Genomic DNA, 27,785 nt, shown 5'->3' with positions numbered 1-27,785 from the left:
TTTTACTGACCCTATGTGTTGCATCCATTGCTTATGTGCATCTTCACACACTGGCATAACTATAGAGGATGCAAGGGATGCGGTTGCACCCGGGCCCAGCAGCCTTAGGGGGGCCAATAAGGCCTCTCTTCTCCATATAGGGAGCCCAGTACTATGAATAAAGCATTATAGTTGGGGGCCCTGTTACAGGTTTTAAATTGGGGCCCAAAAGCTTCAAGTTATGCCTCGGTCTTCACATTTAAATTTTTTGGAATTGCTGACTTTTTTGTATGCATACACACTTGAACAATTCGGCTATTAAAATAGGATTTTTTTAAAACCTGGAAATGTAAAAGTTCTTATGAATTTACTATTTTTGTAGATAAAAGATAACGATTGGCTTCAGACCTTTTCTTAAATTTGTAACAGACTTTTGAAGACTTACTAAACTCCTGTGATAGATATACACCAAATATTTAACTTCTTACATAAACTTTCACTAAAAATATATATTTTTTGTAAATCAACTCAATATTGTACGGTTAAATAATTTTATTTAATAGATTTCGGTAGTTTACAAACTTTGTTAAAACATTTAATATATTGAAGATTAGTATAACCAAAGAATAAAATAAACTAAAAAAAAACAATTTTAAAAATTAAATTGACATATAAAGAAAGAAAAATCTTATAACCACATTCTAAAACATGCATCTAAGGATGCTGACATAAATGAATGTTGAAAAAAAGATTAAAAAGTATAAGAAAAAATTTTTTTTTACAGCATTACTACATACCGAAGGAGTTTAAAATGTTATTTTTAGTTTGCGATTTTTTGTTTTAAAACATACCATATTCTGAAAATTTTATATGGCAGTGCAAAAAATAAAATAAAATTGTACTTTAAAGGTGCTATATACAGCAGCAGTTTAAAAATATCACATTTCACATTGGTAAAGCAGTGCAGAAAATTGGTAATATACTGGATGGTTAGGAGTAGCCTTCTGTAGAGGGGAGGACAGACCTCCATGAATAAATGAATGGACAGAACCAACATATTCTGAATATATCTAAAGGTCATGGCATCCAATAGAGTATTGCAAACCCAATGTAAACCTAACAATTTAAAAATATATACAGTACTTTAAGTGCTTTAAAATTTCAGGAGTCCAGTCCAGTCCCAAAACTAAAGTATAGAGTTCTCCCAATCGAGGTATATCTTGCATGGACAATTTATCATATACATGATGTAAACGCTACGTAGTCATATTGAGTCAGAACAGTATTATTGGGGTTCAAATTTATCCAAAGGCTCCGATGTAAACTTAGTGGTCGAAAGAGAATCCATACAGAACCCTTTGGTTATTGCACAAGCTCCTTCTGGATTTCCTCTTTCCTCTATAGAATTACCATTAACCAGATTTTGAAGTCTTTGTCGCTCTTGGGCTTGTTTTGCTCTGTTGGCAATATACCTTACTCTGCTCTGGCTTCTGGAGGATGTCCTCCTAAGAAAATTCATGCTGTCATCCTCACACTGAACTGGTTGAAATTCGGTGGGAGAAGTAATGTCATTTTCTTTTTCAAAACTTGTCAGCTTCTTTAGTTGCTCTACGAGCGAATCCGTAGACTTAGTGGAGGCATTCATACCAGCTGGTCTCTTTTGAGCCCTCATAGACCTTGTAATAAAGCTTTTGCTTATGCTCCGATACTTGCTTTCAAAATTGCATGATATATCATCTGACGTCAAGTCCCCAAGACTTTTGGACATTGACTGGGTGGCTGGTGTTTTAGTAGTGTTGGGTTTTCTAGTGGTCTGTTTGAGGCTCTCTACAAATAATCTATTCCAAGTGTTTCTTCGTGGTAATGGTGGCAATACTTCAGGACATTTAGCTAGAGGCCTAGGACAAAGTTCATCTATTGCTTTGGTGCTAGACATTAAATTAGGATTGGATTTGCTTTTTGTCACTTCAAAAAAGGTTCCTCTGGCCAAAGTAGTTATCTGAGTAGCTGATCTTGGTCGGATGCTATTTTGTAAATTAATACTATGAAAGTTATCATCAGACATATCAAGATCCAGCAAATGTTTCTGTGCTAAATTAGGCAAAGAAAGGTCAATCACTGTGTCGTTAGAGGATTTACTGGAAGACGAAGACATACTGTCCCTATGACTATTGAGATCTAATTTGCTCCATATCCTATCATTACTGGTTGCATCAGAATACACTTCTGCCACAGGGGATTGCAATGTTGAAGTTAAGGCTGAGCTACTAGAAATAACATGACCTTCACTCTTTGTTCTTCTGAAAGCTACGGGAGGCCCAGTACAGACCATGGAGGATTGTTGGGGAAATCCGTTAGGCTTTGGTCTCAGAACACCAGGAGGTAAAGGGTTTATTACTGGGGTGAGCTTTAGTTGCGGTTCTGAAGATTTGGTATTGTTCAATGTCTCTGAACTATTGCGCCTTTGAACAAAGAACCAATCACCTTGACTCCCTTTTAACTGACAGACCTTGTTCTCTCTTGAGACATCCGCTAATAACGACAATCCAGGCTTCATGTGGACAGAATTTATAGTAATTGTGGGTTCTTGTTTACCGTTGGCATTATTGTGTGCATTAGCATTTTTACATGTTTTCTCTGAATTTGTGGTGTTTGTGACTAGCCCATTGGTTGACTGGACTATTTTGCCTACATGGTCATTTATTCGGTTTGCTCTGTATGTATTGTCAGAGCTACTAGCTACACTAGAACATTCAGATTGATTTCCTGTTGAATCCTTACACCCTTTAAGGTCTTCATTTGTAATTGAGGCAACAGGCTGGAGAAATGTAGGACTAGGAAGAGGTATCTGCTTGGCAAAGGTGGGTTCTTCTGTAATAGTTTCAAGACTGCATAAAGAAGAGACCGACCTACAAATTGAGATTTGTCTGGCATCTGTAAAAAAAAAAAAAATAGAAAAAGTAAGCAATCAGGGGCACTGCACACTACAAGGACCTTTTACATGGGGCAATTATCATCTGAATGAGCGGTCATGCATACAAACATTTGTTCCTAATCACTGCCCGGTGTAAGCATGCCTAGCTATCGAACAATACGATGCATATTTGGCATTGATTGCATCTTTTATGCGGACACAAAAACCATTTGGCGACAGCACATCCCCTCATGCAAACAGATAGATATACTGCCAAAAGTAATGCTAACTGTACGGAAGGAGTAGAACAAACTGTTGCACGATCATTCATGCAAAACCTTCATGATTATCGCAACATGAAAATGAGAGTAAACATGCACCAAATGATTTCCTAGATCATCAAAGATGGCCTATCATTGGAAGATCATCTACTCATATAAAAGGGCCCTATAAGAAGGCAGATACAGATTTATACATCTGCAGCCAGAATATCACTGCAGCAGCTTCTATGGGGGTGTGGGGGGCTGGATAGTTAAATCTACCAAAACACTTTCTATGCATTTAGCAGGTAAAGGGCGATCAACAAAATGTTATGGGACTAAAATCACGATTTATCTATTGCTATTTCATCAAACATCATTCGGGCTCCAGGTGAAACTGATTTACTGTCTATATAACACAGTACAGCTTATGTGAATGTGTGAAAACCTTCAATATGCTGTGATACACAGCCACTCTAAAGGCCCTTTTACATGGCAAGATCATCATTCTGGTTGTTCAGGCTCCTGCACTCCTGTGGGGTTTTGAACGATAATCGTGCCATGTAAATGCATGCAGAAACTGAATGACTGAGGGAGAATCGTCCAGTTGTTTAGTTTTAAGCTGCCTAAAATCCTGAACAACCATCGTTCACTGTAAAGAGCAGCCGCTCAGTACTGAACGTCCACTGCTTACAGTGAATGGAGAGGGGCAGAGGGAAAGCGAGGAGAGAACTCTCCTCCAGCCGCCCCGCCTCCCTGCTGGCCGTGCTGTGAGCGATCATAGGACTGGTTCAACCAGCTCTCTTGTTGCATAATTTATACCTTTTTCACCAAGGACTCGGGGGCCGATGCATGACAAAGGACTTCTTTCATGAGTGTTCTTTGAATACCTTGGTCATGCAGCACTCATTAGACCCTGTACTATGTACTGCACAGTATCAATTTTTCCTGGAGTGTTCCTTTAAGACTTTTAGAGAAAAATGCAGGACCAAAGGTCCATTTACACACAAAGATGACCACTCAAAATTCATCAGAAACTGACAGCTTTAAGCAATCATTTTGCATTAGGTACTAATGGGCTAATAAGCCTATTAGTAGCTAAGTAGCTTCATTTGCATGTATTCAGACAACAGCGTGTGGTCTGTTCTCTAAATACTAAAGCACTAGTTTTGCATTTTCGCTGCCTAGGTTTCATTATTGGAGCCACTTGGATCCACCAACGGCTCAACAAAAGTGACTGCATCATATACTCAACTGGTTCTTTGCTCCATTTTTCACATATTCTCACATTTACACAAGCTCTCTCTCAACAAAGCATGGGTCTATTATTATAAATTAAAATTGCAGTCAAGCCATCAATACTAGCAAGCTAATTGAAACAAATTAAATACTGTACCAGTGGTAGAGTATGCCCAATAATGACATTTTGTTTCATTGTCAACACCACAACCGATTAAGCTCTTCACAGTCAGAAGTAACTCCTGTGAATGTGACCATATGAGAGAGGCATACAGCCTGATATTTAGTCGTAAGTGTGTTCAACTGGATCTGCCAATCCTAACATAACCAACTACAAACCAACCTCCATAGGACCAAATATGTAAACAATTGTAGCAAGCTTTGATTTTAGTCATCAGCTGAATGAGCTCTTGGCTGACATTTATAGCTCATCCATGAACGGCTGAACGGCGAATGAATCGAGTTGTCCATAGCCATCTACTATTACAATATATAGTACGGTAGTTCTCGTAACACACATGCAAAGTTTGCTGAACGCAAGCAACACAACATGCAACATGGACTTCAGCAACATGCACTTACTGACCCTGACAGGATGTTAAGTATCAGCAAACCATGACTGATAGACAATATCCTTAATGTACCCACAAGCATTTGTTTCTTTCATTCATACAATGTAGAAGTGTTAAAGGTGGAAGCAGGTGGATGTTTTTGTGCCACTGAATTTGCTTCTTTTTTGCCTTCTACCGACTACTATAAAGTTGACATGAAAACTACTGAGCAGCATCGGTGACCAGGGAAAGTGCAAACATTGCTTGTATTGCATCATCTGCATAGAAATCCATTTACTTTTGAAATCTTTAGGGCTACCCTAAATTGTAGCAGTAAATACATGGCTCATTAACCCCTCGAGGATATGGCCCTCAAAAAAATCGTAACTCACTTAATTTTCCGTCTGCATAGCTGTCTGGGGGCTTGGTTTTCGCAGAATGAGTTGTTATTCAACGGTACTATTTAGTGCATCATAAAATGAAGTGAAAAACTTACAAAATTTCTAAGTGGAATGACAAACAAAAAAACACTGCAATTTTGCCATCTTGGGGGGGGGGTGTCTTGTTTTTATGTCATACATACTGCAACAAGAATGACGTGGTAGCGTAATATGATATTTGCTGTCACTATTTTCTAACTGCCATAACTTTTGTATATTTCTGTTGATGCGGGTTTTGTGAGAGCCCGTTTATTGCGGGACAACCTGTAATTTCTAATAGTACCATTTTGGGGGCGCTTATGTCTTTTTAATTGTTTTTTTTATTATACTTTTTATTGAAGACGAGGTGACCAAAGCAGCACGATTTTGGTGTTGTGTATTTTTTTCTAACAATGTTCACTGTGTGGTATGTTTCTTGATAGATTGGACCTTTATGGTTGTGACGATCCAAATATTTTTTGAGATTTTTTTTTTTAAATGCCGGAAAAGGGTGTCTTTTTGAATTTTTAGTATCGTTTTTTTTTTTACAATAGCAAATCCCCCCCCGTGCGCACACACAAAATAGCAAAGTACTTTTCCCTCTGGTTTTTACTTTTTTCTTTTTACTGCCCATAGGGAATTTGAACTTGCAATCGGTCAGCTGGTAGAAGGGGTCATGGAAGCCACTTCAATGCTCACATCTGGCCATGAGCCTCATTTCTTAGAACACTTTTTTATAGCAGCATATCTGTGGGTTGAACCAGATGACCCTGGAGGTCCCTTCCAACTCTACAGGACAAACCTTTAGTACTCTGTACTCTAAATGCCATATTCTTTTTTTATAACCAGCGTTCCAATAGGAACATGTTCAGATGTAAACATCGAAGAGGCCAAGTAACATGGCTCCTTCAAATCAGCTGATCGGTGGGAGTCCTGATTAGCAGAACCCCACCAATCAGACATAGATGGCCTATCCTGTGGATAGGCCATCAATTTTTAAAGGCTGGATAATACTTTAATGTAAACATCTCATTTTAGGGTTTAAGTTTATTTTAGTGGAGGTTACTGTACAGATGAACAGCTATTAAGATGGTTATGCATGTAATTTTAAATAAACGGAGCATTTTAATGATGCCTGTGGCCTACCAAAAAAAAAAAAACGAGAAACTTGTAGAGCAATTCTAAACTCCAAGTGTATGCAGTGTTGAACTGTGACCCACCAGAGTCCCTCTCTCCACCTATACAGAACTACTACACATCCAATTTTAAAGTGCATCTTCTACTTTGTTGATAATAATGTACACGCAGGCCATATCAATAAGGGGTTATTTCTGAATACACCTAAAAGAAATAGATCCAAGTGCCAAGGTGTCAACTCCAAAGTCAGCTGTATACAGGGTTGTGCTCTGCTGGACCATCGAGGCCCATTATTATTTGATGGTCTGGGCTCACCGATACTCTCGTAGGCCAGTGCAAGCTTGAGCATGTAAAGCACATCACCGCCGCCGCCTTTAAGTTTCTACAAGTTTTCAATATGGAACACGTGCAAACTGAACAACATGTAGGTTTTACATTTTTATCAAGACGCATATTGCTTTTATGGTTAAAAAAAGGCGCTATAAAAATATACACATATATTTATTATAGCATTAAGAATTATTTTCCTGATCAGTCCTGTCCAATTTTTTCTTTGGAAGTCTTGACAAAACAAATGGCATAGAAACAACCCCTTTTTTACGGCCATGAACACCACAACACACAGTTACCTGAACCCTCTTGTCCTTTCAGTCTTTTACTAGAGCGACAGAGAAGTACAAGTGAAGAGGAAGAACGTAGGAAAGGAGAGAAGTTAGTCAGGAGAAGATTTAAGGTGATCATTACATACATAGGCACGTAAACAGGACACATGAACAAGCGGACAGACAGATCTGGACACCTCTGGTTATGTAATGTACTCCAATCAGAGCATCCATTTAGACACACAAATAAAAAAAAAACTCACTTGGCCTATAAAAGATCAATTTAAAAAAATCTAATGTTGTATTGGTTGTATGGCTGACCAGCTTCAATTATTATTGTACTACTAGAAGCAGCACCATAATAATCTGGCTTTCCCTCGGCTGGCCCGCTCATCAGGTAAATCATAGCCACCAGTTGGGCAGCGCTGCTCTAACCGAAGGATTCAAGTGCAGCCCAACCATTTTCGGTTACATGTGTTTTCTTTCCCCAAACTCTAACCTACTTTTTACATTGAGTAAAAGACCGTATTGGAGGAATACGTCTTGAGGAAATAAAAAAACCTATACTAAATTATAAAGACAAATGCTCTGGTTGAAATAATATCATCACAGGACAATACAGATAGAACAATACGAAGACACTCACAATCTACATTAAAACACACAATGTAGTGGCTAAAATAATGGCTCTAATGTCTACAAACTAAAACACACACTAAAAAAAAACTAAAAAAAAAAAAAAAGACCACATAGTGACTGATTTCTAGAAACAGTGATAGTGGGACATAATATATATATCTTACCAGTAAAGAATATAGGGGATTTACTTCGAATTTCCTCCAACTTTTGAACGAACAAGGCATTCATTTCCCTTTGTAGGGTACCCATTTGCCTTCGAGAATTTTCCTGCCAGCCCATACACAGTTCTGGACTTCCAAGGCTCTCAAGGCTGCTTGAGTTAGAGGATACAGAACCACTGCCAACAGGGACCAAATTAACAGTACTTCCATACCTGCCACCAGTTTGGCATTGCCACCGTTGTCTAGGATGACTTTTCATCCCAGCACATTTGGATTCTCCATTTTTATTTCCTGGCATTACAATGGACTGTGAGTTTCTGGGAGGATCATCAGTATTCCCATTGTCATTGAGAGCTAGTAAGTCTGTCTGTTGCCGTCTTGGCTGATCTGTGATACCATAATATTTCAATTCTAACCTTTCTTCTTGCACACCACTATACTGCTCGCGAGCTGGAGTATCATGTATTATAGGTTTGCTGCTGCTGTTATCGCTCCACTTACAGTCTAAATCTGGACTCTCTTTAGAGCCAATCATGCATTTCATACAGTTGGTTGCCATCCCGATCCTACCTGAACCATTCATTGCACAACGGGCAAACACACCTGGTTTATGAGCAGGACTGTCCAGATGAGGGGCTCTATGAGACCTCCGTAACGGTTCACTGAACGTTGTACACCTAGAGAGACGAATGTGGCTTTTGCTTTTACCAGAGCTTATACTCTTACCTTTCAAACTCTTGCTTTGTAATTCCGTGGGAGTACCTTCCCTGGATGGAAGAATCGGAGAAGCACTTTCAGGCTCTTTATCAAAGCGGGGTATAGATGAATCGTCCGTCTCCTTATCTTCACTAGCTCCTTCCGAGCTGTTGTCTTTGGAGTCAATTGCAATTTCTGGAAAGCCCTTTTTGTTTTTTTGCTGGCCTTTAGTTGGAGCACTGGCAGTTCTTCTTAATATATGACTACTAATGGAATGTTTCCGGTGAAGCTGTCCAGCAGCATGACTGTCCAGAGATGCTTGCTTTGGATTTCTCAGAAATAGACCTTTTAAGCCCGCGGCCTGCTTGACCTAGATGGAAGGCAGCCACAAAAAAAATAAAAAATAAGAAAGAAAATTAATAGTTGCTTCATCTATCCTATATTGAGCATGTGTAATGTTGGGTTTTATCCGCATGTAGGTGATTACTGTTGATCAAAAACAAACAATTTGAATAAAACAAATGAATGTTTTGAGATAAGAAAATTCTTGGGAAAAAAATGAAAAATGGCGATTCTGAAATGGCCTTTAAGTCTAATAGTTATGGACAATAAATAACATCCTCAAAACACATAATGCTAAGGGTTTTTATATATTTTAGCCTATTTCTCAAATGTTAGGATACTCTGCATTGATGTTGACATCAGTAAACCTCAGCAAACCAATCAGAAAAGAACATCAAGGGGTGTAGACAAAAAAAAAAAATGTAAATTTCAGCAATGCAAATGCCACCATCCCATTTTCCCCATTTCCTTGGTTATCTGCATATTTTGAACTATGGAAAGGAGCACTACAGGCAGAACTGACATTGTGTTATGCCTTGTGCAAGGTCTGAAAGGGCAATGCTTGACTCATGTTCAACTAGCACAATTGGCTCCCTTAAAAGGGGTTGTTCCACTTCTAGATGCTTTGCTGCAGGAAGCAGACCGCTCCATATACTGTACAGTGGCCCATGTTGGGACTGCAGGCTGAATCTTATTAAAATGAATGGAACTCAACCTGCAATATGAACCTGGGCCACTGCACAATGTACGGAGCTGTCTGCTTCCTCCAACAAAACAACTCACTACAGAAAGATACTGATCTGAAGGAACAACTAATCGCTATGGATTCCCAAGTGAAGGACCCCTACCAATCTGCTATTGATGAAGTAGAAGTTGGACACCCCTTTTAAAAAGAGAACAGATCACCTCTCCGGACATGTCCGTTTCAGTAAATACTTGTAATCTCCATGAAATAAATCTGGATCATCTCTGCTTGGTGCCATAACTGGGTACTACCATTAACTTTGTTAACATAGTGAGTCCCTACACATTTGGACATTGTGCAGCCACTAATAAGAGTGTTAGAATGTCTAGGGTCAAGAGGGGTGTCATCTCTCCTTAAGGAGAGCACCCAAAAAGTGTGCAGACATACTTAGGGGGTGAGTGGGTTGGGGGATTGCATCGTCTCTCCCAAAGGACAGCATCCAAAAGGGGTGTGAGAAGACACCTGAGAGGTGACCAAGGAGACCTATATGGCCATGCATGCACCTCTGGGTAATTTATGCAAATAAGGAAGATAGAACAATACCTAGTTTAGCAATGTCTAGGAACACATTCTTCTGGCACTATATACAAACATTTGCAGGAGAAATAACAGAGGAGCTCATACAACTCATCTAAGAAACGATGCTCCAGCTCCGTTATTTCACAAGGAATAAAAGCATTTACCAAACATGTCAGGAAAGTAGACTGGTCGTTTATAAAAGTACATATACATTGTGGTGTTTTAAGCTTATACCCAGTGTTCTTACCATTTGTAGGTGCCACTATCCTGTGGTCAAATGGAAAGTTGGCATAACAAAATTAACAATACACAGAGATGTGTGTTTAATATATCCATCCCTAGGCTACTTCAATAGTATACAGATGTAGCAGAGTTTAACTGGACTGTGATAACTTTTTGTGACAAGTTATCTTAAGCCATTAAACACAACAAAAGCTATTGTAAAAGTAACAAACTGTAGCACAGGAAGTTACAGGTTAAACTTTGCTGCATCGTAAATATTAATCCATCATTGCCGATTTACATAAAATCAAGAAGTTTTCGATACCAGCATTTGGCTGACTTAATAGAACACGCCAGGAAAATTTGATACACTGGGTTCTGCCTAGTCAGGGCCTGAGGAGGTGGACACCATAGATGAAAGTCATGCACCACTGCCTGACACCCTGGACTAGGCATAACACATCATCAATTGTTTTTGGAGTGTTCCTTTAAGAGCAATGATCTCTGCCACATTGTGAAACACTCATGGGCTTGGCCCCTTCTTTCATAGAAAGGGCTGACAAAGAGAACATGCAAACAATTCATGTCAGTAGGTCCAGTGAAAAACAGCAGCAATGGGTTAAGAACATGGTACATTTCCCTTATAGTAAAAAAAGAGCAATGTGATTAAAGATGTGATGGCTTCTGTACCAATCTTCAGATGTTAAAACACATTACATTTATCTGGACAGAAAATGCACAACGGACAAGAACAAACAATGGCGATATATACAGGTACAGTGCAAATTGTGTCATACACATGTATAAGCTTCTGAGAGTGACAGAGGGAACATCGATTACATTGCAGTCAGCAGAAGCAAGAGGCTGTGAGACCACAAGTTGTACTGTAGGTGGCGTCATGAGTAAAAGTCATGGCACATAACATTCTCCTGGATGAACAGATTATGAAGAATGCATTTCTGGCATTTTGCAACATTCCATGTATATTTGCCAACTTCTTAGTCACAATCTATAGGAAACAGTTGTGACATCTGTCTCATCTGTACATTCTGAATGCCTCATGCATTATCAATAGCAACACTGGCGGCTATGCCAGTTTTATCACAGCCTAGTGCATCATGGTAATGGATTCTCCTCTCTAGAAAAATGAGCCAGCAGCTTTATACTATTATTATTAATATTAGTTTAAAACTGTGAAACTGTGACCATTGAAAACTGCTCATGTAATATTGGATTGGTTGCATTGCAATTTTTCTTGCACTATTTATATAAAGGTTTTAAACGCTCAGGAACACAGTATAAATGTCCTAAGATAACATAACTTAAAGGGGTTGTCCAGTTGTGATCTACTAATTCCTCATCCTTAGGATAGGTCATCATCAATAAATTAGCAGGGGTCTGCTGCCCCAGTCCACCGCCAATCTGCTATTCTCTGGGTTTGCGTGTTCATGCACTGAGCTGATTTTTGCAGAAAGCAGACAGTTCTGTTTTCACTTCAGTGGCCAAGTTTGGTATTACATGCAAAGTTTACATTGAAGTGAATGGAAACTGTGCCTGCAATATCAAGTCTAGCCCTCGGAGTGGGAATAGAGCTGTCCACTTCCTGCATGAGCACAACAGCCTGGTGAACAGCTGTTCAGTGATCCTCAGTCCATCTACTATTGACCTATCATATGGATAGGCCATCAGTAGTTCACAAGTGGACAACCCCTTTAAAAATATAGATATGACTGACATTTAAAGTGAATTCCCACCTTTATCATATCATTTTTAGGTCCAACAGTTTATGCCGATTGATTTCTTAATATATTGTTATACTGATCAGGCCTCAGGTTCCCTTTAACACAATCAGGAGTCTGTAGCCATATGCTATAAAAACAAAAATCACTGAGTTCATTGCTGACAGACACATGGATAGCATGAATTCAGGACCAACCTGCACTGTTCTCACCCCTGTATTTTCCTAAATAAGATTTACAGAAGTTGGAGGAATTTGGTACCATTCCCCCTTACAAATGTGTTTGTCATCAATATTTCTGGGATGCCTTGCATAAAAAACCTTTCCAAGTCATGCAGCAGCTAGGTCTGTCTGTAATTCTGACCTTGATAACAATTACATCATATTTGATTGATTAATGCAGAGATTTAGGCGATTCCAAAGGGTTCAGTTACTTGCAATTGTGTATTAAGTTTTATATGATAAAAAACAACTCGTTTTTGGTTTAAAACTCTTAAAATTAAATGTAAAAATAATTAAACTCACTTAAAATAGAAATTAAATCTATTTTCATAACATTTCTTGTTTGCAATCTATGGTTATCTTCAGGTGCAAAGTATAGCAGTGCAGTCGGATATGAGGGCAATTGCTTAATCTCTGTTCACGTACCAAAGAAAACATTGCAAGGTGCAACTTACATTCTGGAGCTAACACTGCTTGGGCCATGGGTTTTGAAATTGCTTCTTTCTCATTAAATCATAATGGGTTACTTTTGTTAAATGAGCTGTTGAATGCTTCAATATCAACAAACTGCACATCAATGAACTGTTCTTCTGAGACCAAAACCTATCAGAGCCCTGAACCACCCACATTAAACTTCTTAATTCCATATGAAATATTTATACGGAGAGGAGTCTCCTGCGAGTTGACACCAGCTAAAATCATTGATACAAAGACGGAGGGGGGGGGGGGGGGGAAACTCCATTATATGTGGAAGATAGAAATTGGCAAATACACAGATCAACTAGAATGCAAACATTATTTAAACAGAGGAAAAAAAAATATTAAATGCATTCACAAGAGAACCGTGAAAGGAAATAATCCACCTATGAAATGAATTGGTGAGTTATCCGGTATGAGGATGAAGTGCCACTGTTTGTAATGCATTCTCTATGTGCATTTACAAGAACATGAAATAAATCCTCTAAAAATATAAGTAAATAGCAGTAAGTTATTTTGCATCCCAGATCAAATGCAATATTAAATAGTTAATAGAAAGAAAAAAAAATCAGACACATTTAGAAGGCGATCCAGAATGGATTTTTTATTTTTTTTGCTTAAAGAGAATTCAGATACTGAGTTTTTGAAAATTAGAATGTGCCTTCATTTCCAGTAGAAGCAGAAAGGGCTGAAAGGGTTCTGCATCTTGGTGCTTCTAGGATTTGGTAATAAAATACAGTCATAGGTAGGGCCATAAATTACTTGTGAAACGAAGAGTTTTTCTTTTTTAATTTTTCATTTTTTAATAGCTTTAAAGCTTTTAAAAAGGTGGAAAAAAGACCAAACAGCAAAACAAGGAGACTTGGACAAAGAAAAAGGTTGATCGGAAAGTTAGAGATTTATTGCCTTTTTTTCACCAGGTCAACAGTCTCTAACTTGTTGCTAAGGGCGGTATTCCTCTGTTATTTCGTAAAGGTGCTTTAAGACGTAACCATTATCGTTCAAGAAAATCATTCAAATGAGTGAAAGTGAACGATCATCGTTCGGTGTAAAGACGAGCCAACGACTGAACGAGAATCAATCACATTTTGTTCTTCATTCATCTTATGCAGGCATAAAAAGTATCATTGGCGCGTTGAGTCCTTCTCATTCGCTTATACAGCAAATGTGAAAGACTGAACAATTCTCGTTTGAATGAGCCAAGAATGTATCTTCCTGCCTAAACAGGCTGCACAAGAGCGAATGAGTTAGCATTGATGTCACCCACTCGTTCAAACGATAATAGTCTAGTCTAAAAGGACCTTAGGCTTGACTACCAGGCTTAAAGAGGTTGGCTGAGGATTGATACTGGTGGCATGTCACTGAGATATGCCACAAATGCCCAATCAGCAGTTTTCCAAGGAAGTTGCCCTTACCAAAAGGAGGTGGCAATGTCATAGTGAAACAGTTCCCATTTCCTGTTGGCTTTGCTCACCTTTCCTTGAAAGACAAATGGATGCTCATTGACCATGCTGAACATATCAAGATGCTGATAGGTGCCAGAGTGGCTCCTCCTTTTTTAAGTGCTGCCACTTTTTTCTAGACATTGGTAGAATGTTCTACAGATATGCCTCCAATGTCCATCATAAGACAACCCCTTTAACCATGCACATAACATAAGCAGGTAGTAACGGAAAATATAACTGTCCAAAAGTATTGTATTGGAATCAATCGTTATTAATGCTAATGATTTATATTCATCTAGGTAGTTAAAAGATTACAAATCCTTTCCCCCCCCGATTTCTTACTTAGGATATCAAACTTGATATATAGACCCACACGGTTAAAAACTTTGAGATTTTTTTTTCAGACCCTTGAGGTACAAACTACATGGAGTTAGCCTATTGGATTTCTATGATCTATGGTCTAAGGGCGCATTCAGACGACCGTATATCGGCCGCCGGCCGATATACGGCATCTCTCTCTGCAGGGGGTGGAGGCTGGAAAAGCCGGGAGCAGTGATCTGAGCTCCTGGCCCCTCTCTGCCTCCTCTCCGCCCCTCTGCACTATCTCCAATGAGAGGAGGTGGGATGGGGGCGGGGATAAGCTTTGGGAATTAGCTCCGCCCCTGTGCCGCCTTTCCTCATTGAAAATAGTGCAGGGGGGGTGGAGAGGAGGCAGTGAGGGGGCGGGAGCTCAGAGCACTGCTCCAGGCTCTTCCAGCCTCCCCCCCCCTGCAGAGAGAGATGCCGTATATCGGCCGGCGGCCGATATACGGTCGTCTGAATGTGCCCTTAGACCAATACTAGTAACACTGAAGCTAATTATGGCTTTTAGCAGTTAACGATTTAACCAGATTTTCATCACTTCACCTTTCTTTATTCCAATACATTTTTTATGACACTGTACTTTTTTTTAATTTTAGGTAGCAATTTGAGGTATATACTAAATATATAAATATTATAGGGAAAATAGTTATATTAATAGGTAAAGACCTGCTCACATCTTGTTTTCCTCTCCAGTGCTGGGTTCCATTAGAGGTTTCATCTTTTTAGATCACTGAAAATGGAAAGCTGGACAGAACCATCGGCTTCCATTAACAAAACCTGCTCAGAGAACAATAAGGTCTGTGTTTTAGCAGCATTCTGTTTGAGAGGGAAACCTCCTATACACTTCTATGAGGTGGTCTTCAGCTGCCGCAAACAACCCGAAAACAAACGACCATAGCTAAGGGGGCACATCGCTTGGATGAGCGCTTCAGCCCCCTCATTCTAGCGATCAGCAGGGGTCTCAGTAGCGGGAACCCCACTGATCTATAACTTTGACATGTCAAAAGTTTTCTGAAAGTGAAGATACTCTTTAGGGGTATTTAAAGGGCCACTCTAGTGATTTTTTTAAATTCATTATGTAGCTAGTCCCATCATATATATATATATATATATATAAGTGAGCTAGTGTTACCTTGGTTAGTTACTTCTCTATCTGAATCTTCCTCCTCAGATGGTTTTCTTATTACAGCTCCGACCAGCTTAGAACTACTCGAGTTTGTGTGTGACACTTCTAGTCAATTACTAAGTCTGTGTTCAGTTGTCGTATGAATCCCACCACAGATCTTGCCTCGAGGGGCAGACAGGTGCTCCTGTCAGTTACTTCTCATGATTAGAGTCTCCTCTCACAATTATAAAGGAGATCACAACTGCCAACGGTACACTTATGATCTGTAGCTTATTTAGGCCAATATAGAAGGTGACATAATTAAACTTCCCCCAGCAGGCAGAAAAGGTACAGCCTGTAGCTAATGCTGTGCTGATGCATCATCAGATAAGTTGAAAGTTAAAAAAAAAAAAGCTCGCCAACAAGACAATACCTGATGAGCATCAGACAGGAAGCTGCACTGCATAGAAGTGACTACAATACACAGAGGAGACCTCCAGAGTTTTACAGGCAATCAGGTGAGGGGTACAAGGATGGAAAAAATGTTTTCCCGCCTCAGTGGCCCTTTAATATGACAGTTTTTTGGACCTCCAAAAGACAGAGCTACCAGATCCCTTGAAAGCTAGGAACTCCTCAGTTAAGTCAAGGAAGCACCCATTCCCCCCCTTTGATCACTTTGGAAAAAACAAGCTCTGTATCATCTTCAACATATGCTGTTAAACTGGAAGCTCAAGACTAGCACAATTTGTGGAGGGAAAAGAATAACCAAATTACTTCTTATTTGGAAGTATTTGTGACCTTGAGCAAATGAACACGGTGGTCCAAAACAGGGGTGAAGGCTGTAATATAGAAAGGAAGTATAATTTCGGCAAGTTTAAAGTTTCAAAATTATTAGTAAACAAACTTTAAGAGATCTTACAATGCCCACCCCCGTCCATATACCCTAGGGCATATAGAAGTTATATGGGGAATCCTCCACCTATGTCCACTCCCTAGAATGAAGGGCTGTTGAACAGTGATTCATTCTGGTGGACTCAGACCATGTATGCGCTGATGGCCACATGTAGCATTACGGTAACTGCAAGGGAAATGTAGGGTTCACCGCATCATTCCCTGGTGAAATCAGCAATTTGCTGAGGATGTGAGAAGCCAATCCAACAACTTCTGTCTGAAATGGAGTTATGTTGGCAAGACACCCCCTTTAAGGGTCCTATCTGGAATATTTTATTCAGAGACTAATCTTAGATCAAACTGTAATCATGAGATTTCTAACCACAGGCAAATTGCTCAAATCTATCTGAGGGGCTGCAAGGCTTTAGTTGTCTTTTTTTCTGGCCCTTTACACCACTTTATTATTAATTATTCACAGTTCTCTACTGTACACTTCAGAATATACAGTATTACAGGAGGATTTGGGAAAATAGTAAAAATAAACAAAACTGACAAAAACACAGACAACAAAAAGTACAAAAAAACAAAAATGAAGAAAAAAAAAACAGACATCACACAAAAGAGGAACGGATCTGAAATGCACATAGGCTTATGTCCACCCTGGATCAGCTTCATAAATGGTCTTCTTAAGGCTGTGAATGGCCTATTAGTAGTAGAACAATCCATATAATGAATTGATTGTTTTAATGTGTCAGTAGGCAACAATGATGCTTATGAGTTGACTTGTCGGAAACATGCAGAATGTGTGAGTGTTCTCACTCACTACACCTTCCTGCGACATGAGGGGGGTACCTTCATGGCTCCTAAATAGTCTCTGCTTCTAAAAGTAGATTTTTGACACAGAGAAGTCCACTGAAATCACAAACAGACAGAGTAAAGGCAAATCAGAAAGAAACAACATTAAAAGTGAAGAGAAGAACTTCACAGCTAAAGTAAATAAGAGAACAAACAGTGGAACATTATGCAAGTTAGACAGACCACATACAGTAAGACGCAACAGAGAGCTTGTTCAGAGAGACAACTGAGGATTTAAGAGTTCGGGGGACTTGGGTGCTGCCCATGGGCAGAAAGGGATTTGTGCTGCAGTCAAAAAGAAAGAGATTGAATATTTGGCAAATGCACATTTCCAGGTAACATTACATAGCTGTAACAAGAAGGACTGAAAGGAAGGATAAGATTAAGAACAATGGACATGGCAGCAACTGATAGCAGTTTTAACCCTTCTTACAACTTCTTTATCACACCTTTTTACACTATATTGTTGTATGCACTTTATATTCATGGTTTAAGAACAAAAACGCCTCAACCAGGGAGATTTTTTGACTCGTACAAGCAAACTCCAGCGATAGCAAGAAATCACTCTTTCGCCAGTCATTTTGTTTCAGCACACTGAAACAAAGAGACTAGTGAGAAAGTTCTTGCTCAGTGTAAACAGGCAGTTGTTCATGTTTGAAAGACTGCCTTTTCACATTGAATGGAAGTAGGTGGCTGGAAGAGATCTCTGGCACACTCTGCCTCCATTCACTGAATGACTATCACTTCTGTGTGAAGGCACAATAATGATAAATCCTGGGACGACTGCTGGGTGCTAATACGCCCAACAGTCATCCTGTGTAAAGCCACCCTTAAGATGAATCTGTCACCCCCATCACACCCCCTAAACTAACTTCACTGGCCAAAGGATCAAAACAATCACTTCTAATGTCCAGGTACCATACAGTTAGGTTCCAAAGTTGTCCCAGCTGTATGCAAATGAGAGAAGAAGAGTCATCTGATGACCGAAGAGTCATGCTGCTTTAAAAGTTGCTAACCACATTCCTTTCTTTTGATAGACGGCTCAATGCATCCCCCATTACACAGAAATCTCTGTATATCAAGAAAAAGCAGGCATGGTTAGCTCAATCATTGTGACCCTTCTCAGACAGATGACTCTTCTCTCCTTATTTGCATAGACTGCAGGATAAGTGTGGAACCTAGTTGCAGAGGTACATGGGCTCATTAGGAAATAAGAGGGCATCAGAATTGACTGTTTTTTTTTCATCCCCTACAAGCTGATGAAGTTAGTTTTGCATGTTGAGTGGTGGGGTTAAGAAAAGAGATGAGCGAGTATACTCGGTAAGGCAATATACTTGAGAGAGCATCGCCTTTTTCGAGAACCTTCTAGCTCATCCCTGAAGATTCGGGGGGGGGGGGGGAGGGCTCGGGGGTGATCGGGGGGTTGCGGAGGGGATGGGGGGGTTGCGGAGGGGATCGGGAAGGAGAGAGTAAGGGATCTCTCTCCCTCTCCTCCCCGCTCCCCCTTGCTGCCCTGCGCCGCCACCGACCCCCCCGCGCCCCCCCCCCCAATCTTCAGGGACGAGCTAGAAGGTTCTCGAAAAAGACGATGCTCTCTCAAGTATATTGCCTTACTGAGTATGCTCGCTCATCTCTAGTTAAGACCCATTGAAAACAAATTTTGAAGCAATCAATTGTTTCACCAATAAGGACTGCATCATGTCAATACATTAGACATCTTAATGTGAAGTTCCACTTATTAAGGCAAGCACATATTTTCATCTAAAAAGTAATATTCTGGGGAGCTAAAATATTGCAATTTACAGCAAAAATTAGGTCATCCAAGGAAGTTACCCGTTCCCTTACCCTACACCGATGCAAGATAGATGGAAATTTGCCTAGAACCTTGAACTCCCCATAAATCATCATGTAGACATCAGTTTTACTCAGCAAGAACAACTTATACAGAGTGTGCCAATCAGCTAATTCATGGGAAATTGTGAAATTGGCACCACCTCGCTGGGCAACCTCTTTAATAGGATTTTAAGAACTAGCTGTTTATGATTTGCAGAAAAATCTGAGAATTGCATAGTTGGAGGCAAGTGCTTAATTACTGTAACTCTAAAGCACAGCTTCTCTCTTCCAAATGGTTTGCAATATGTAAAATGGGAAGATTAAGGAATTTAAGCATTCAGGTAAAGGAAGCGAATATTGCAGTATTAAGTGCGACTAGAATAATACCTCCCTGCACGACATCTGGGTAAATAAATACACCAAGTCCATTTAGGATTCAGAGAATGTCCCGGTGCATGTTGTGATGGATGAGTTTTTACTGGAGATCTCATTGCAAAGCCCGGTTCAACATGATTTGTTTCCTTTGTTCTAGCGATGCCGGTTGCTATGGTTACCTAATTAACCACTGGTTGGTTTTCGGGGATTTTTTTTCCCTCTCTCTATCCAGATGGAAATGTCAAACAACTAAAGCAATATATTCTTGTGTGCTAAAGTTCCGCACGAGAATTACTCTGCTATCTCTCATGTGCATTATGGGTATATACTGCCTTCTGGATAGGTGGACATCTGTATTTGATAAATGGGAACTGGATGTAAATTTAACCAATTTTACAAGGGTGCCCTTTGTAATATTAGGAGAACTGTCAAATTACTGTGAAATTAATTACATTATTTCAGGATGACAACCTCGTAAAAGAAGATGGGATCTGTTCTAGGGACCAGAATGGAGAGCTGATCAGGCAGACCTGGCGTGTCAAGAAAGTAAATGGATGGCCATTGGTCTGAATGGTCATCATGTATTGCTACATTTCCTCTATAATAGTACATACTTCACCCACAGCAGCTAATCACTGGAGGTCAGAAAGCTGGGCTATTTGATCTCTGTGCCGCCTCCATTTTATAAAGTGGTAAGCCTTTGTGAGACAACCCCTTTAAAACTGGAAGACTAAATACTACATACAGAGCACACTGGTACATAGACATCATACATATACAATACTTAAAATGAACCTCTCGTCTTCTGTGCCGATGCCTCTCTGATTTGTTAGTTCTAGGTCCGGTCCCATTTTTAGCTGTCCAAGATGGCTGACGCAATCTTCAGGCTTCTTAATCCCCACAGTGTGTTGGTAGTTTTAGCAATGTACTATACCCCTTTCTGATTGACTGGTACTGCTCCCATGATCAATGTGGACCAGAGAGCACTACACATTATGTAGCTAGAAAATGGCACTGGTCATCTTGGACGGCTCAAAACTGGATCCCAAAGCAGTGGATTGGAGGGACATTGGCAGAGAACAAGAACAGAAGATAATATAACTCTTCCCTTCGGTCCCAGTTCAGAATTTTGTCCCAAAGCTGGAGGGTTGCTTTAAGTGCTATAATAAGTTCTTATGGGAATGTACCGAGTACCAGAAAACAACAAATATGTATTTCCAACAAAAAGTGCTGATGAGCTGCGATATGGGTATTAAAATGTAAACCATTCAGGACGTTCCTTTCAACTATTTGCTTGAGTTGCAAATAAAAAGCTGCAATCATACAGCTATTCAAAGAGAAAAGTGATAAGTCTGCAACAAGGCACACAAGAAAGCATTGGGAACTAAGACACTTTGTGTTAGACACAAGTCACAATTACGCATTAGAAGGCACAGAAAACTTGTATGCTTAAAGTATTTCCATCACAGTTATAAATGAGATGCCAAGAACAAGTACAAATAAGAACAGAACTAGATTACAGGAGTTGTCTCCGTACAGATATTGAGGGCATCATTAAGGTACTGTATGGCATTACTGTCTGAGCGGTGAGGGTCTGTCTGAGGTTACTTGATAGCTAGAATGAAGTGGCATCATGTCACCTTCAATCCTGACAAGGCTGTTTGACTTTTTCGAAGGACTGTATGGTCAATCAATTCTAGTCACATACGGACGCGGAATGTCCATACATTCTACAAGGAGAAATCCTGTCAGGTCATGGGCCAGTCTTCATCATTGTAACCTGGTGTCAGCACCTGGGCAGGTGTCCGGACCCAACTGCACTCCAGTAGGCTCACAGCAACTGAATTAGGGGAGAGGAAAGATGAAGCACTTGCTACAGACCCCGCTCTGACACCAACTTGGGGAGCCGAGAAGCAGCTGTAGGGAGATCTTTTAGTATAGAATGTACTGTGGCTGCATAGTGTGGAGGTGGTGCTAGTTCCTGTGTCATCATCAGGTACTTATGGCATCTCTCCTAATTTAAACATCGCCTTCAGTTTCCTTTCTGGCATAAGTTGACCTGGTGCAACTATGAACTGTGCACAACTCATCCAGGCCCAGAAAAGCAAGCAATGAATAGATGGCATCTCAAAGCACAGATCCAGCCTCAGATTATACCTAGTTTCCCCAAAATAAGACCTATCCTGAAAATAAGCCCTGCCCCGATTTTTCAGGGAAACCTGGTGCTTGTTGGCGGATCCTAAATACTAGCAGAGTGCGCTAACACATTGTGAGGCCACATTTAGATTTTTTCCAGGGCCATTTTAAAAGGGAACTGATCACTCCCTTTGAGGGAATGGGGAGTTGTGCCTCATACTCACTGTGTCTTCTGTTTGGGGGCGGTAGCGGGGGGAGAGTGAAAGAGAACTCTCTCCCCCTCCCCCCAGCCTGCTCGGACGAGAATGCAGTTATTCTAGAAGAGCGATGCTCGCTCGAGTAACTGCCTTATCTGAGCGTGCTCGCTCATCTCTAGTCATCACAGGTTCCCTTTAAAGCCACAGCCTGCACTCCTAGTCACATATGACTCTTGGGCTGCCAGAAAATAACTCTTCAGCCATTAGCAGCTTCAGATGTTACAGCACCCATAAGCGGTTCATAATGTACCTTCATGCGGCTCAGAATTTTTGGAGGAAAAATACACTAAGCAGCCACTTCATTAGAGTCACCGGCCCTTTCAGGATTGGATTTTCCCTATATGGAGCTAAGAATCTTGATTCTAGAGCCCAGCATAAAATCAAAGGGAACAAGTTCTCCACAGATCAGTTTTAGTGCAAATCCACATTACAAGTTGAGTGATCTGAGCAACTGAACAAAACCTACTCATTGGTGCTGGACTAGCCAGGGGCCACTATATCAAAACGTATATGGGGCTGCTGTCGTCAGACATTGAGATATTGGAGTGTTCATGTTAAACACTACATGGTATTCTCCTCCTGGCCATGTGGATATTGATTACTTTTTATGTGGCATTGTATCTCATGCCCATTTTAGCTCCATATTTCATACATATATTTCAGTACTCTTATGTAAACAAGGCCTTCTAAGTTAGAATGCCCATTTCCCGCAGCAAGAATTTATATCCCACAAGTTCTAGTTTACTTTTGAGAATGAAAAGTTTCTTCCGAAAATAAAACAAGTGTTAGGGCATAACTAACGCGAGCACCATGATTCACTCCACTAGAACATTAGGCTCCCCATGGAAACATGGACAAAGATGCAAAGCACTTTAGGAAGCAGTTCAAGCGAAAGGCCTCACTTTTTTACTTTGGCAAGAGTACAATGAGGCTATACACACAATAAATGATTGTTTTGTTTGTCTTTTCACTTCTGATGTTCTTGGCCAGGGTTAAAAAGTGAGTCTTTGAGCCTTTGCTGGTTTCGGAGATCCATGGATAACCTAATTTCTGTAATTTGAAGCCATATTAACATAATAAAGCAAAAACACAATTACATTTAAATACCTGTATGTATAAATATATATTAAAGCTTCTGTACAAACACAGCCATGCAGTTAGTAAGGGAACATTCGATGCAGACTACTGAGAATTTCTTGACTGATCTTCCCTCTTCCTTCTATTCGACTATTTTAAGACTATACCTTATCAAGAGAAATGCATGAAAGCTTAAGAGAAGAGAAGAGTGTTGAAAGGGGTGAAGCAGAGTCACTAATTGTACTAAATTAGATCAGAATTTGGTGGATGAAATAAGGATATATTTGGATCCTTTTTAATGGTCAATTGTGAGCGCTAATTAGCGCTGGGTTGAAGTGCAAATGTTATTAGCTGTAAAGAATGAACAGAAGTGAAGAATGTTGTGAACGTTATGTCACAAATCTGGAAGCGCCTTATTTGCGATATTTGGAGTTTGACCATTAAGCCTCACTTAAGGTGGTTTCACATCTGTGGCAGGGATTCCCCTTTCCTACTCTGTTCGGGGAGCAGGAAAGGGGAACCCCCACTGCCGAGCAGACTGAACTGAACAGTGCGGAACCCATAGATGATAATGAGGTCTGTCCGCTCTCCGTCCAGCTGCCAGGCATTTGGACAAAAGAAAAAAGCGCTATATGTAGCTCATGTTCTTCTGGTATTTTCAGCTGGATCTGCAACGGAACCTCTGGCCGGAGTTTCCAGAGCAGATGTGAAACTGGCCTAATACAAACAAAGAGCTTACAGAATTAATTAGTGAAATCAGGTTAATTTGTGTAATTTCTTGTAAAAATGAAAGTAGAAAGTGCTGCATGAAAAAAGTAATGATCTGAGCCAAGTCTTAAAAGGGGTTATTTCCCCTCTTTTCCACTGATGACCCATCTTAGTTGTTGATCAATGGAGGGGTCCTCTGCTTGGGACCCCCATCATCAGCTGATCACCAAGCCCGCTGTCCAGTGCAGCAGGTCGGACATTGTCATCAGCGGTCAGCACAGGAAGTGCAGGTGTTAGCCTCACGCCCACTTCCTGCTTCTCTCCTGGTCAGGATGTCACATACAGTGTTGACCATAAGATAGGTCGTCAGTGGACAAGAGGACAGACGCCTTTTAACTTATCATCAAGATATAGATCAGATATTAGTCCCACAATCCTCTCTACTTCCTGATGCAGTGATGGTGTCCTGACACAGGAACACATGACCACGGCAATTAATGGCGTTGCCAGAGATCTGCATTTTATATAAATTCAGCTCCCCCTGCTTCCGTTTGTGTACATGTTGTAGTCCTACCACCTGTTTAACGGAATATCACAGGCACTACAGCCAATGATAGGGCTCAGTGATCGATGGCTGAGCTCTGTCATTGGCTGCAGAACCTGTGACGTTTCGTTAACCAGGCAGGACTGCAGCCTGGACTAAGCAGCGGCAAGGAACACAGTGGAAGCGGGAGAAGTGAGTTTAAGCCTATTTGTTATTTTTGTTTAAAAAATATTTTATTGAATTATTTGCCTTTTAACACGTTGAAAAGTTATAATAAATTCCCCTCGCAGGCAATATCTTAATAACATTGAAATAAACTGAACATTTAGGCTGGGTTCACACAGGGCAGATTTGCCGCAGAAATTCCATCCAAAATTTCGATGTGGCAGATCCGCCTGCGGTCGCTGATCCCAAGTTTCCCAGCTATGTGGACAAGATTTGTCAAAAATCTCGTCCACACAGGATGGCCAATGCTTCACGGCAAAGCCGATGCAGCGGCGCGGATTTCCCGGGCGCAGCATGCCTATTTTTTTTTTTCCACTGCAGCCACGCTCTCCTTTATGGGAGGTCCGGCTGCAACGGAAAAGCATGCGACCAAGCCATTCTAAAACCCGTGGCAAAGTGCGTTTTGAAGTAGCGCTTTCCTGGGTGAAATCTCGTGGTTTTACGCTGTGGCACAATCACAAGATTTTTGCCGGGAATAGGTCCCGTGTGACCCTAGCCGTGTGACCCCACATGACTTGTTAAAACATACTATGCAAGTCAGATAACAATTTACCATCTTCCCTCCCTTCTTCCTAGTCCCCCCTCCGTTAATATATACTAAAGGTGTTATACTTCCCATTTCTCTCTTCCCTCCCCTTTCCACTCCCACTGGGCTTCAATTGCTCATTATGTTCTTGCTAGTTTTCCTTTTTTGCGTGGGAAAAGGGGATAAGAATCGTTCTCAGTTTGATTACTCATGTGCTAAAAAGTCGATTTAGGTCAGACATTTCCATAAAAGTGGCCCATGGCTGCCAGGTTTTGAGGAACACTTAAGGTAAAGTCACCTAGTGCAAGCACGGAGTCGTGACAGACACATGGCAGTGTGTTTTTGCAGGGTAGTTTGCCATTGCCTTCCCTAGTCATCTTTGCCCTCCCAGCAAGCTGTGTACTCATTTTACCGACCTTGGCTGAGTCAACCTTGAGTCTGCTACCTGAACCATGCGGGGATTGAACCAGCAACCTTCAGGTCGTGAGCGAGAGCACTCTGCTTAACACTCTGCGCCATGCGAGACCCCCAATACATGGAATAGATCCATGTAATCTTTCCTCATGAGAGAGTGGGTAAAAGCCATTGGGAAGGAACGCAGATTCTAGCGGCTGGTAGATATGTTGTGAAAGCTTATGTTGTGGGTTAATGAAGCCCAATGGCCTGTTCGCCAAGAGGCAGGTTGACGAGAAAAGGGGGGGGGGGCGTTTTACCTAGGACTCTACATAGCAGATTGGTCACCTGGCTTCAGAGAGACCTTACTATCGAACACGTTCACCACGTATGGGATGTCAATCCCAAAATATTACACCCCCTAAAACAATTCGGAGAAGTATTTGAAAAGTATTTATAGATTGCTGAAGGAACTAGGTAGGACCTATGTAGAATTTTAAGCAAAGATTTGGCAAATGCTAGTAGATGGCTACTTTTTGAGACAAATGTATAGCAATGCTGCCATCAGGGTAAGGAGAGAGAGATACTAGTGTAGTGGTCCAGAGTAATAGGGCCTGTCTATAAAAGTATGCATGCATTTGTCTAACTGCATTGTCAGTGTCTTCTGTGTTGCATGATTGATGTGTATTGCACAGCTGCAGCACTGTAAGAGTTAACCGTCTGGTATGTGAGATATCTGTCTGGAAATGTATCTTGTTCGTCATGTGACCTTGTTAGAAATATGTGGATACAAGGTGCATGAGTGGGGCTGTCTGTTTTCGGGTCTTTGAGCTTGGAGTCCTTGGAGCTTTTGCAAGAGAGTCACACAGAGGCCTTCAGCTCTGTGTGGTTCAGAATGGAAGAGGCTGAGAGGAATTCAATGCCTACCCTGGGCCTGCTTTACCCAGGAGATGCTAGTGTTACCCCTAAACACTGAAAGAGAGAAAGAAAGAGTATCAGGAGCTGCCATGCAGCATACCCTTTTCCGAACGTGAGTGATGACAGGAAGAGAGTTGCAGAGAAGAGAGAGTGTTGCTGGGATCAGGACCCACAGATAACTGGACTGTGGTTTGTCCTGTCTAGCCGTGAATCCTCCCTGTCACACCACTTTGAGTTTTGACCTGTTTTTCCTGCTGGCGTGTATTACTGAACTGTACCAAGTCATTGCAAGTAAATGAGCTTCACTGACTGTTCCCGGTTTGGCTTTGAAAGTTAAATCCCTGTTTGAACTCTTTATTGCTAACAACTTGATTCACCACAAAGGATGGAACAATGGCGTCACCCGTGACAAAAAGGACTAAGGTAATCCACCACTGGGTTTCCCTATTTCAATAGCCGGCCCTCGACCCCCTGGACGTGTCCCTGGTTACCCTTCGGTTGGGAGGCCCAAACTCTACCCTGCTTTCACCTAGGCTGGGGCCCGCTCCTCGGATGCTGCACTAAGATCTGCTTCACAACACTGCATGAATTAAAGTTTAGCTCCCGATTGGGGCTGGTTCACATTAGCATACAATAGGGATATCATGCCTGTTTACAGTGGGGACCATAGACAGGTTCTCTCGAATGTTGCAAGGGTGAAGGTAGTGTTAGTGGGGCCTACCAAGGAGTGGAGGAAGCTGTAGATTTGCCTAATTTTAAACCAGAGATTATCTGGGATTGAATATTAATCTGTCAATTGTTGTGGTGAGAGGAGTTTGCCATGCGGCATAAAATTGTAAAGTAAGGTGATGCGTCTGGTTCGCCACCATGGGAAGACGTTATACTGAAAGCTCAGTATGAACGCTTGATTGGGGATTGGAAAATCTGCACAAGAATTTTTCCCAATGATTGCAAAAATCCACCTACAGAGCCACAACTCAAACAAATGAAAGCCCACTTCAGAAAAATCGGCTTATACTCACCTCTTCTGGTTCACCGCTGTGTCCAGTGCTGCCAACCTCTGACAAACGGTATGAGGCATCAGAGGATGATAGAGCTAAGTGCTCAATTACCTAGCCCCATCACTGCTGCAGTAGCCGGTGATGTTCTGCACACAGACTGCTGCTGCAGCCTGTTAACATATCACAGTGGAGATCTGATTTGGTGGTGCAGGACACCGTAATGAGCCATAAGAGCTCAGTATAAGTTGGTTATTTTTACACATGGGAAGCC

General features: G+C 41.0%; 1 protein-coding gene across 1 annotated transcript in view; it reads right to left on the bottom strand.

Annotated features, from left to right (window-relative positions):
• Positions 1-657: 657 nt before the first annotated feature.
• PLCH2 (phospholipase C eta 2) overlaps positions 658-27,785 on the bottom strand; it is a 699,861-nt gene continuing 672,733 nt past the window's right edge. Inside the window, exons 23-24 of the mRNA XM_066606850.1 lie at positions 8,628-8,967; positions 658-2,913 (exon numbers count right to left, since the gene is read on the bottom strand). Coding sequence (XP_066462947.1) covers positions 1,265-2,913; positions 8,628-8,967 — 1,989 coding nt within the window. The 3' untranslated portion in view covers positions 658-1,264. The remainder of the gene's footprint in view (positions 2,914-8,627; positions 8,968-27,785) is intronic.

This window comes from Eleutherodactylus coqui, chromosome 6 (genome assembly GCF_035609145.1).
Source record: "Eleutherodactylus coqui strain aEleCoq1 chromosome 6, aEleCoq1.hap1, whole genome shotgun sequence".
NCBI classification, from domain to species: Eukaryota; Metazoa; Chordata; class Amphibia; order Anura; family Eleutherodactylidae; genus Eleutherodactylus; species Eleutherodactylus coqui.
This window is presented reverse-complemented; position numbering and strand designations above follow the sequence as displayed.